Below are 13,405 nucleotides of genomic sequence, written 5' to 3' on the forward strand. Positions count from 1 at the left end.
ACAGAAGAAGAGCAGCGCTGAGCTCACCGGTCATTGTGCTGTTTGGCTGCTGTGGATGAAGAACTTACAGCAGAGAACGACCTGAGAGGAAACACAGAGAGACAGAATGAGGGTTAATTAAGATTCGATTCAGAAACCATCATCAGGCGCCCGGTGCTTCACGAGCGATGTGTGACGCCGTTCACCTAAAGCTTAAACATCAGCATCAAGCATAACGTGACGCATTCACACGGGGAACAGAAGCAGTGCTGATCATCAGCGAATCAGTGAGGAGTGAACCATCTGTCACACGTGAGCAGGTGCATCATGGGATACCAGCGTCTACCTGCTGCTCTTCTGAGGCACTTTCTCCTCCTGCTCCTCCAGATCGTAGGAGAACAGGAAGAAGGGCGAGTGGGGCAGGTACGGCAGGTGGGTGGAGCCTCGCAGCGGAGGGCTGATCTCATTGGACGGCGGGACGCTGACGGACGACCGGCGCTGCGCCAGCAGATTGGCCAGGAGCGACGGCTGGGCGGAGTCAGGAGGGGGCGGGGCCTCTCTCAGCTCCACCTCCTCCTCAGGTGTGAGTTTGCTGCTGTGCTCTGATGTGCTGAAGAACGGCATCATGGGTCAAATAAAACAGGGACTTGTTTGTGTTTTATTGTATGCTCCTGGAGACCGTGTTGAAACCAACCCACCACAAACACACTGATAACGTCTGATCAAAAACACACGTGTGTAGTCCTGCTAACTAATCAGCTACATAATATTGATTATGCATAATATAATAACACAATAAATAACACTTAATACTGATAATATATAAATTAATAATATATGACTATGTAGAAAACACATCAAATAATGATATATAACAATATATATGCAAATGAAACAATACTGTTCATATATAAAATAATTAGTGCTGTCAAACAAGTTTTTGTTTACATAATATATGTGTGTGTGCTGTGTATATTTATTATGTATATATAAATACACACACATACAGTATATATTTTGGACATATTTACATGTATTTGCATGTCTATATTTATGTTCATATCATTTATATTATAAATAAACATTTAATATATGAGCATTTTTTTTAAATATATACATGCATGTGTATTTATATATACATAATAAATATACAGTACACACACATATATTATGTAAACAAAAACTTTTATTTTGGATGCGATTAATCACGATTAATCATTTGACTGCACTAAAAATCTGATTTTTAATAATAATATATATGAAAATAATACATAAAATAATAATATATAACAATATGTATGCAATACTGATCCTATATAAAATAACGTTAAATAATATTTATGAAAATAATACATAAAATAACATATATATACATAAAACATGTAAAATACATATATTTAAATTATATACAATCTGATAATATATAAAATAATAATATAACAAAAGTACATCATTAAAATGTTTAAAATGTTGCATATAAAATGTAAAACACATTTTATATGCAAATAAATATATGTAAACAATGCATTATATTAATATTTATATACTGTAAATATATGAAATATTATACATAATCTGATCATATATTAAATAATAATGTAATATAATATAGATATTACACATATATATATATATATATACACATTTCATATAATTATACTATAGAAGATTGTAAATAATAAATAATACTGATAAGATATAAAATAATGGAAAAATAATATTTGTAAATAAATGTATGTGAGCTATTAATAGCACTGCTAACAAAAAATAACAATATAGTATAATATATAATAATATAGAAGTAAAATGTAAATAAAACATTGAATAATCATATATATTAAGATATATATGTGAATAAATATATGTCCATAATATAATATAAATTGATCAGCTTGTTAGCACAAACTAACTGAAAACACAGAGTTAGAGAAAGTGAATTTGAGCAGTAGTAGTTTTGGTTATATGAGGTGATATATAATTTAAAAGACATAAATCACAAAGGCTAAGTTTATCAGTGATGTAGGATTTGTAATTAGTCATTTAGGGCTCCTAAATGGGGAAGTTTAATGGCGTGGGAAGAATTTCTCTTGACAACAGCATTTAACGTTTGGTGTTCAGCACATACATCATAAAAAATCATCTAACTCTTCCTCAGCAGAGGTCACGGGTCAAACTGTGAATCTGACGGAGCACAAGACGTCTGTGACTGTGACTCAAGAACCAGCACACGTGGAAACATCCCGCTCTCTGCGCTAAAATACCTGAGCATACTGAGATTATCATCATCATCATCTGAAGCCGACTCAGTGACAGGAGTTTCCTCCTCATCCTCCTCTCTGCAGAGAAACCACAAACAGCAGCCATGCACAACACAGCAGCACAGAAACCCCCCCCAGAGAGAACGGCAGTGAACAGACAGAACAACACCAGAGTGACCATCATCATCATCATCATCATCATCATCAGTCCATCATGAGAGCAGCTCGTGAGCAAACACACACGTGAAGGACATTTGAGATTTAAACAGCTTATTTATATCATACACCAAACTTTTATAAAAGGTTTCATTTTCTATGCATTATATAGACTGAGTGTGACTGTTATTAACTACAACAAAAATGGTTCAAAACATTTAAGTTACTTGAAATAAAATAAATGTACATTTAAAACAAATGTATATATAAAACTAGTGCTGTTTACATGATATATATGTGTGTACTGTGTATATTTATTATGTATATATAAATACACACACATGCATGCATATATTTCTTAGGAATTCTTAGGAATTCTTAGGAACTTTTATTGTCATACCAACTCACATTTCCATGTTATGGTACGAAATTAGAACTCAGGTCCCGGTTTAAAAGCAAGAAGAAATTGTCCAAAAGAGATAATCGATAGTATTTCGCCTATAATAAATATTACATTTAAGGTGGATAAAGTGTTTGTAATGCAGATCAGTGTGTGTATGTATGTATGTGTGTATATGTAAGTGTTCAAAAGGAGAGATGGAATGCCTACAGAGCATGGCTAGAGTTCAACAGTCTAACAGCTTCAGGAAAGAAGCTATTTCTGAGCCTGGTGGTCCTACTCCGGATGCTCCTCAGCCGTCTGCCTGAGGGGAGGGGTTCGAAGAGTCCGTGTGCAGGGTGAGTAGAGTCCTTCATGATGCGGAGGGCCCTCCCCCTACATCGTGCTGTGTAGAGGTCTGTGATGGTGGGAAGCCTGCTCCCCATAGTCCTCTGTGCAGCCCTTACAACCCTCTGCAGAGCCCTCCTCTCAGCAGCAGTACAGCTGCCATGCCACACCGTAATACAGGTGCAGAGGACACTCTCCACCGCACAGTGATAGAAACTCCTCAGGACTGAGCTCCCAAGTCCAGCTCGCCGCAACTTCCTGAGGAAATAGAGACGCTGGTGGGCCTTCCTGACCAGCCGGATGGTATTGGTGCTCCAGGTAAGGTCCTCGGTTATATACACACCCAGGTACCTGAAGCTAGAGACCACTTCCACAGCTACTCCTCCAATGTACAAAGGAGGAGAAGGGCGCCTGTCTCTTCTAAAATCCACCACCATCTCCTTGGTCTTCTTCACGTTAATGCAGAGGTTGTTTCCTCTGCACCACTGCATCAGGTGTTCCACCTCCTCTCTGTATTCCGACTCATCATTGTCAATGATGCGTCCCACTACTGCTGTGTCGTCCGCAAACTTCACTATATGGCAGCTAGGATGTCTTGCCGAGCAGTCATACGTCAGCAGAGTGAACAGGAGGGGGCTCAGCACACAGCCCTGTGGCGAGCCAGTGCTGAGAGTGATGGAGGAGGAGATGGTGTTGTGGATCCTGACAGTCTGAGGTCTATTGGTCAGGAAGTCCAGAACCCAGTTCCCCAGTGTAGGACTCAGACCAAGGGAGGAGAGCTTCTGTACCAGGGTCTGTGGGATGATGGTATTAAAAGCTGAGGAGAAGTCCAGGAAGAGCAGACGAACATAGGAGTTTCTACTCTCCAGGTGGGTGAGGGCTGTATGAACCACTGATGAAATGGCGTCATCCGTGGAGCGGTTTTCCTTATAGGCATACTGGTGGGAGTCCACAGTGACGTCGATGGAATCTTTAATGTGGGCCATAACCAACCTCTCAAAGCACTTCATGACTACCGGGGTTAAGGCTATAGGTCGATAGTCATTCAGGCCTGTCACTGGGGAACACTTTGGGACAGGGACAATAGTGGCAGTCTTTAAGCAGGTGGGGACAGATGCCAGTGACAGTGAAGTGTTAAAGATGTCTGTAAACACCTCAGACAGCTGGTATGCACAGTCCTTCAATACCCGCCCCGGGATGTTATCGGGGCCTGCAGCTTTGCGGGGGTTGATTCCTTTAAAGGTCCTCCTCACATCAGCTATGGACACACTGAGGGGCGTGTCGCTAAAAGATGGTATGAGTCTAATGCAGGGGGGGGGGGGGTGTCAGGATCCTCAAAGCGAGCATAGAACCTGTTGAGTGCATCTGGTAGAGAGGGATCCCTTGGGCATTGTGCATCCCTGGTGTTATAATCCATGATGCACTTAATGCCCTTCCACATGGTCCGGGGGTCGTTGGAAGTAAAATGCCCCTGAATCTTCCGAGCATATGTGGCTTTAGCCCTCGCAATGCCTGCCATCAGTTCTTTCCTCGCCACTTTCAGCGCTGATGCCTCACCTGCCCTGAACGCAGCATCCCTAGCTTTCAGCAGAGCTCTCACCTCAGCATTCAGCCAGGGTTTCTGGTTCGGAAAGCATGTTACTATCCTGGTGATGGCGACATCATCAACACACTTAGAAATGAAACCGAGGACAGAGGAAGTATATTCCTCCAGATCCACCTCTCCCTCACACATAGACGCGTCTCTAAAGACCTGCCAGTCTGTGCACTGAAAGCAATCCTGGAGCACAGAGGCTGCATCCCTAGGCCACACAGTGACAGTCTTTTTTGTTGGCCTGATCCGTCTCAGCAGAGGGCGGTAAGCTGGTGCTAACAGGATGGAGATATGGTCGGAGAGGCCAAGATGGGGGCGAGGAAGAGCCCTGTATGCACCGCGGATGTTAGTGTACACACAGTCCAGAATGTTATCTCCCCTTGTGGGAATGGTAACATGCTGGTAAAAACTGGACAGAGTGTCCGTCAGTTTCACGTGATTAAAGTCTCCCGCAACCACGTAAAACGCCTCCGGGTGCCTAGTCTGCAACGAGCTGATGGTTTCATGTAACTCCTGTAACACTTCGAAACATATGATGCGTTTCTATATTAAATATATTTATATATGATATAATTTATATTAATATAAATATATACATGTAAATATTTTCAAAATATATCCTGCACGTGTGTGTCTTATAATAAATATACACAGTACACACATATATTGAGTAAACAAAAACTTGTTTGGATGTGATTAATCGTGATTAATTGTTTAACAAAAAAACCTTTCAGTTATACTTCATACTTTCAGTAAATACTGAAGCTAATTTTCATTTAGTTTAAGTTGAAGTATTAAAATGACTAAAACTGACAATAACTAAACTAAAATGTTTTTTTAAACTACTAAAATGATTAAAACGTTTACTAAAATTAATCTAAAAATGGAAAAATAAATCTAAAATGAAAATAAATAAAAACTAAATAGACATTAAAAAACCTAATAAAATTAAAAAAACACAACAAAATGAAGTAAATTCAAAATGAAAACAGAAAATATAAAGAATTGTAAACTAAAACTGAAATTAAAAAATAATAAAAACTACACAAAAAATAAAAAATAAAAATGTAACTAAAATGAAAACAAAATATAAAAATAAAACAGAAAATAATTAAATTAAAACTGAAATAAAAAAATTAAATCTAAATGGCCACTACTATAAAATTAAAATTAAATCAGAAAATATAAAAACATGAATTACATCAAAATATGAAAAACTGCACTAGCGCCAATGATATTAAAAACACCACTGATATGACCTGAGCTGAACGAGTCACGTATCAGTGCATGTGTGTGATGCAGGTGATCAGGTTTGTTTAGTTAGTGATGATATAATCAGAGCAGAACACGAGTGAGCTCACAGATGCCTCTAATAACACAACACTCATCTCACCTCGTCAGCCAGCTTCAGCGAGATACACACATACCAGTAATAAACAATACTGATCAAATAAAATGATGAGAAATAATAACATATGATCATACACATGTTACTAAATCTATGTAAATAAAAGTCATAATATTGATCAAATGATCTCCTGACTGAGCAGCTGTTATTAGAGGCAGCTGAGCTGGTTAGCGCCTGACAGCATGAGGACTTACATCACCGGGAGACATTCAGAGCAAAAACACCAGCAGAACATGGAGAAAATCCCACAATACTTCATTCTGTCTCTGTGTTTCTCACGGCTGCGCTCTAAACCCTCCTCGACTACACTACAGTCTACATAGACAGCTGCCTTCTGAGCCAGCAACTGGAAATGAACTTCACAAGTCAATGATCTGAAACACTTTCATGGGCAGCACATCCATAGGAAATCTGCTTTGTTTTGTCCTAAATTTGTTTTCTGTTTTCATTTTTCCACACTCTCTTTTAACTGTCTTAATTAAAGTCAAATCAGGAAACATTGTCTAAACAACTGAATTCATGAAAAGTGAAATATGTATTAATTTATCGCAATTTTAACAATAAAAGAGCCCTATGAAATCTGTTTTATTTTCCCCCAAAAATAATGTTTTCCATAAAACTTTTTCCAGATTCTATTTTAATGTATTAATTGAATTGTAATCAATATAAAAATAAGAAAACAACTGAATTAATAAAATGTTAACCATTTATTACTTTATTAAAATCTATGTTTTGCATTGACATTTTTCTGGATTCCATTTTAATTTATTAAAATTAAATTAAAAACCATGTCTAAACAAATGAATTCATAAAACCTCAACAATTTATTACAACTTTAGCAATAAAACAGCCGTGTGAAATGTTTCATTTTTTACTAAATTGTGTATAGTCCATTTAAATTGTTCTGTATTCCATTTTAATTTATTAATAAAACTGTAATCAAATAAAAAACAATTTATTAATTTATTTAAATTTTAACAAAAACAAGCCTAAAAAATCTTTTTTTTTTCCCAAATTCTGTGTATTTTTTCATTGTTCTGCATTTTATACTTGATTATTTAAAACTAATTTATCATCTAAATGACAGTAATTAAATTCATTTATTCACTAATTTACTTTTGATTTATTTCTCCAAAATATTCTAAATGCCTTGATATTCTGCGCTTTAAATACCATTTTTATGACTTGATTCCACTATTCTGTAAATAAGTCCATTTTAATTAGACTGAACTGTTTTTAATTGATAACAAATGTGAATCTGTGGCTGTCTGTCAGGATGAGTGTGGTCTAGTGAGTCGTCTCACCTCTCGTTGAGCTCCTGTCCGTTAAACGGCTGGAAGTTTGCGCGGTGTGGGGAGGCGGGGCTGAGCGGGGAGGCGTGGCCTGATCTGCCCAACGAATGCCTGCGGCTGCGGCGTCTCTGTAAGCCCCGCCCCTCGGCCCCGCCCACGCTGGAGCGGCGTCTGTCCCGGCGAGCGGAGGACGGAGGCAGAGCGTCTTCATCGCCGTCTTCGTGCCCCAGAGTGGCCTGCAGGAACAGAGACGCATCAGAACCAGAGACCGGATCAGACCTCAGTCATCTGTCAGAGTCTATCAGACCTCGTAGACGCCGAGCTGCTCCAGGAGATCCAGATCCGTTCCCTTACGGCCCAGATAACGCCCGCACACGCTCTCCATGCCCTGCTCCTCCAGAACATCCACCATATCATAGAACGAGTCCTGATCGGGCAGCGCTGCCAGCGTCTGAAAGAGACGGAGAGATGCGATTTCAAGTTCACTGAACAGATCAACCCAAATATTAGAGTGTATGTAACGCATTTTACAGAGGACTATTTCCTGAACCTGGAAGAGCAGCCTACAATGCTGGCTTACACAAAGGCTGTTTCTATAAAGTGAGGCAATTCCAACTTTGCAAAGACAGTCTGGTGCCTCTGACTCACAGCCTGTAAGTATGTTTTCTTATTTAAAGAATTCACCACTGACTATTCAAAGGCGAGTTTTGAACAGTGTAGAGTAGCGCTTGTTTGTCGTTTCTCCGATCAAAATGCAGACATGGTAATGTTTAAAGACAGTATAAGTCATTATATTCAGTAATTATGTCCCCTCTGGATGCAACAAATGCCTCTTTATAATGGGTTTTATTGTTTTTGTGTCATCACGCCGGGATACAGCATCACAATACAGTGAAGGGCGTAACATTTCCGTCTCATGCTTGAGGTATTCGGCCAATAACAACACACTGGATAACTGGCCAATCAGAGCACGCCTCGCTTCTCAGAATGATGCGCTTTGTAAAAATCGACGTGTCTCAGAAAGGGAGGGCATAGAGGAGCAACAATAATCTACAGTATGTGGAAAATAATGTGTTTTTTGAACCTCAAACCGCATAAACGCATTGCATTACACCAAATACACCAAATAATGTTCTTTTTAGCAACATCATATGACCCCTTTAAATTGTTCATCGAATTATAGAATTCATAGAATTGATTTGTTCTATTTTGTTTAATTATATATACATGCATTTATTTATTATTATTATGTTTAAATACATCTGTTCTAGATTCAATGTAAACACTATGCTTTAATTGTCATGCCAATAAAGCACACACTGAATTGAACTGAGAGAGAGTGTGTGTGTGTGTGTGTGTGTGTGTCTGTGTGTGTGTGTGTGAACAAATGTCCCCACAAGGATGGTAAAACCTGAAATTTTTGACATTGTGGGGACAGGCCTGCGCTCCCCACGAAGGGAAAAAATGATTAAAAGTAGTAAATGATGTTTATCTGAAAGTGTAAGAATGCAAACAGGTTTTCTGTAAGAGGTAGGTTTAGGGTTAGGGGATGTGTGTGTGTGTGTGTGTGTGTGTGTGTGTGTCTCACCTTGTTAATAAGCGTCATCACATAGACCAGCAGCTCTGTGTCCACACCGTCCTTCTCTGCTAAAATCTCCATGGCGTTTGACCACTGCTTAGAGCCTGACCATATCACACACACACACACACACACACACACACACACACACACACACACACATCATAATTTAGCGTAATCATTCAAAACTCATTTTTGTATTATTTATATAGATTATATTATTAATTATCATTTAAAATTATTTAATTATAATTTATAATTGATAAATTAATCATTTTTAATTATTTATTATTTATTTATTTATTATTTGAATAATTGCATCACTCATGCAAATAATTATTTAATAATTTATTGATACTTCAGGATCAATACGCCCATCCCTACTTTCTATGAACAACCCCAATATGGACAAGCAGCGGAACGAGTGACGCAGACTCGAATGAAAGTGTGTGTGTGTGTGTGTGTGTACCTCTCTTAGAGTCGACGGTGTTGATGGCATGGATGAGCAGCGGTGCGTTGGACTCTGAATACTCGACAAACACCAGCAGCAGCTTCAGAGACGTCTTGACCACCAGACGAAACTGAACACACACACACACGGATCAGATCTCACTCTGACTCTGATCTTCACACACACTAATCAAACGGCGCGTCACCTTTGAGCCGATGAGCAGGTAGAGCCACTGGATGGTCTCGGTGTGACCTATGACCCCGTTCATCCCGTCCACATACAGCATGATCTGTCCCAGAGCTGCAGAGACAAACACACGCCACTGAACGCTCATTAGCATAAACCTGACGGAAGTGGGCGGGGCTTAGCAGCCTCTGATTGGTCAGAGCTAATAATAATATTGAGGGTTATTATCACACTCTGTTGTAACTCTTCACTGTGTGCTTTTATTCTAATGATGAATAAGACGCTGTCATGCGACATGTTACATTTCTCAGGATGAACCAAATAAGGATTTTTCTAAATAATTTTATTGAGATCGCACAGGTGAAATATTTTGCATCCCAGCAGCAAAATACTTTTTCATTTGGATATAAATGACTATTAATTGTTTATTTTTTATTTAAAAAGAAAACATGCATGATGTTACTATTTGGCATGGCTTTAAAATGATTAATAGTTAATAATTAATGCATTATTTTGTTTGAATTATTTATTATTTGTGGATTTGATATTTAAAAATGAATCATGGTAGTATTTGGTGTGGTTTTAATTGTTTATTTATTGTGTATTTATTATTAAATAATTGTTTATATAATTTGGTGTAGCTTTAAAATAGTAATTAACAATGATTAAGTAAGTAATTATTAATTTATAGATATAAATTAAGTATAATTTATTTATTTTTTGTTTTAATTATTTATTAGTTGTGAATTTTATTTTTAAAAAATGCAGTTTCATGCAGCTCAGTAGAATTTGGTGTTGCAATTAATTAACACAAACTATTAATTATTATTAATAATTAGTTATTATTTTAAAAATGTATGAACCAAGGTAGTATTTGGTGTGGATTTAAATTATTGCTAATTTGAATGAAAAATAACTGTATTACAGTAATGTTAACCATTTTAAAATAATTACCAAATACACAGGAATAATAATAAAAATATATATATTTCAGTTTTTGTGACTTGATTGTGACATGATTAAAACTTTTACAGAAGCACCATAATAGAGTATTTATGAAGAAACATTTATCAAACAATATTAAAGAAAGTTAATCAATAAAGTGTATTAAAAACAGCATGGTTTTCTATAGCCTAGTAATAACAATGGCAACCAAAAGGTGGCACTGTTCTCTCTCATATGGAGATGAAAACACAATAACAGAAAATCATCACCTATATGCTACATTCTATATTTAAAAATGTTCATGTAACTTTCATAAGTCTGAGGATGCAAACGAACCTCTGAGGATGTAGTTCTGGTAGTTCTGATCTGCTTCAGCGCCGACTTTAATCAAACACGTCAAACCTTCAGCCATAACGAAGTCATGAACCAGGTCCTTATCATCCTGCACACACACACACACACACACACACACACACCAGATGGTCTCACACTGCTCTTAAATTTAAGTTGTGTTAATAATATAACATGTTTGAGTGACAGAATATGTGATATGCTCGTTAGGCATTATTGTAATTAACTACAGTCTGAGGACAAAACTGTCTCCAGAAGTGAGTCAAATGTGACAAAACATACTAAAATTTAATGTATTTTTTTTTTTTTTAAGTTGTAAATTTAGGATTTATATTATTTGTAGTAATTATAATTGGCTTTTAATAAAAAACAAAAATGACAAACAAAAGTTTGTTAATTTAAAACCATAAAAAAACTTTCATTACTTTAAATTAAATAAATGTTAAGAGAAATAAAAATACGTATATAAAAATAATTGTATATCTGTGTCACGTTTGCACAGGAGCAAGGAGCAAGGAGACACGGAGATATCCAATTCAGAGTTTTATTTAAATTCCAACAACACAGAACGTGGAGCTTGGGGGATGGACGAACAATACAGGACATGGGAGACACAGGGCTAAAGAACACTGGGAAATCAACAGGGAAGAACGGAAACAGGTGCGGGGCAATTAAACACAGGGCTAGGGACTAATCATCTAATGAACATGGAACGAGGACAGGAACAGGAACAGGAAGGCCAAATATGGACACGAAACACGAGACACAGACTGACAATCTGCTAATTTCCAAAGCAACGTCTCATTTTCATTTAGTTTAACTTGATGTACTAAAAAACACTAAAAATAAAATTGAAATAAAAATTAATCATACAGACATTTTTAAAAACAAAAACAAACTAACAAACAAAATAATAAAAACAACAAAAACACATACAATCAATAAAACTGAAACTGAAAAAGTGTTCTTTTATGCTTAGGATTTGTATTATAAGCAGTCATTCTAACCAGGTTTGATATAAAAACGACTGAAGTCTCATTAAATCATCATTAACTGAACTCTCATTACTTCAAATAAAAACTGAACTAACCAGATAGTCGCCAAGGCAACATTTCTCTTTTTCATTTAGTTCAACTTGATGCACAAAAAAAAAAAAAAAAAAAATATATATATATATATATATATATATATATATATATATATATATATATATATATATATATATATATATATATATATAAAACATAAACAAGAAATAGATCTATTTAAAATAATTAAAATACAAAAACACAATTTTAAAAATTTAAACAAAAACTGAATAAAACAATAATATACAAATATTAATAAAAATTATAATAAGTAAATGTGTGTTTTTATACCTGGAATATCTGCTTCAGGGAAAACAGCGCCCTCCTCAGGTCACGGCCATTGGAGTTATACAGCTTCTCTAGAGAGAGAGAGAGAGAGAGAGAGAACGAGTGTGTGTGTGTGAGTGAGAGACAGCATGTCAGACAATAATTAAAGTCACTCATGCTCAAAAATAAAAAGTTTTCAGACCACAAATCTCGTCAGAGCATCTATAAAAGAGAAGAAAACACATTCAGCCGAGGAGAGAGAGAAGAAAAGCAAACCGACCGCAGTCTGAGGTCACAAACCGCTTTAGTCTGATCTAGACCTGTTCACCTTCCCTCCGGCGAGAACATCACGCTCCACTAACAGCACAGATCAATCACCGATCCATTTCATACGCTCCGTGATCAGACTGATGCTGCTGTTCTCATCAATAACACACTCACACACACACACACTAATCACACCACCTCGTCTGTCTGCACAGCTGCTTCTTCATTTAAAACATCCTTTCCATGAATTTTATTAATTCTGTAATAAAATAAAATAGAAATATTCTATGAAAACTTGACCCTGGCAACCAACTGATATAAACTCAGTTTAAGCTTAAGTACTAAAATGACTAAAACTTAAAATAAAATAAACACATATTAAAGCTACACAGAAATATTTACAAAAAATGATTAATAAAAATGTCAAAATCACCTAAATTAACTACAACTTAAAAATGAAAACTGAAAAAAAAAATTAAAAACTAATTCCAAACATTAATATAATTTATTAGCATATTTTATAGTATTGCTATTAGCATATTTATTACTTGTAGTATTGTATTAGTGTGTTTATATATTAATAGTATATATCAAATACAAAACTTATTTTTTTACATTTCAGCTAGCTGCCAAGGCAACATTTCTCATTTTCATTTACTTTAACTTGTACTAAAATAACTAAAACTGAAAATATAGACATATTTTGGCAACATTTCTCATATTCATTTAGTTTGACTTGATGGACTAAACTAACAATAAAATTATATATATACATATAAAAAAATGAATAAAAATGTCTAAAAACACAATAAAATTCCTACAACTTTAACTGAAATTAAAATGAATACAAAATGTAA

At 36.1% G+C, this 13,405-nt stretch overlaps 1 protein-coding gene across 1 annotated transcript in view; it reads right to left on the bottom strand.

Moving 5' to 3' along the window:
* Positions 1–13,405, bottom strand: part of LOC306885015 (FH1/FH2 domain-containing protein 3-like) — a 73,775-nt gene that overhangs the window by 27,816 nt on the left and 32,554 nt on the right. Inside the window, exons 4-13 of the mRNA XM_079441323.1 lie at positions 12,306–12,373; positions 10,912–11,017; positions 9,650–9,744; positions 9,463–9,574; positions 9,003–9,097; positions 7,722–7,865; positions 7,427–7,650; positions 2,241–2,315; positions 326–589; positions 28–81 (exon numbers count right to left, since the gene is read on the bottom strand). Of these exons, the coding sequence (XP_079297449.1) occupies positions 28–81; positions 326–589; positions 2,241–2,315; positions 7,427–7,650; positions 7,722–7,865; positions 9,003–9,097; positions 9,463–9,574; positions 9,650–9,744; positions 10,912–11,017; positions 12,306–12,373 (1,237 nt within the window). The remainder of the gene's footprint in view (positions 1–27; positions 82–325; positions 590–2,240; positions 2,316–7,426; positions 7,651–7,721; positions 7,866–9,002; positions 9,098–9,462; positions 9,575–9,649; positions 9,745–10,911; positions 11,018–12,305; positions 12,374–13,405) is intronic.

Source organism: Barbus barbus (assembly GCF_936440315.1).
Source record: "Barbus barbus genome assembly, chromosome: 19".
NCBI classification, from domain to species: Eukaryota; Metazoa; Chordata; class Actinopteri; order Cypriniformes; family Cyprinidae; genus Barbus; species Barbus barbus.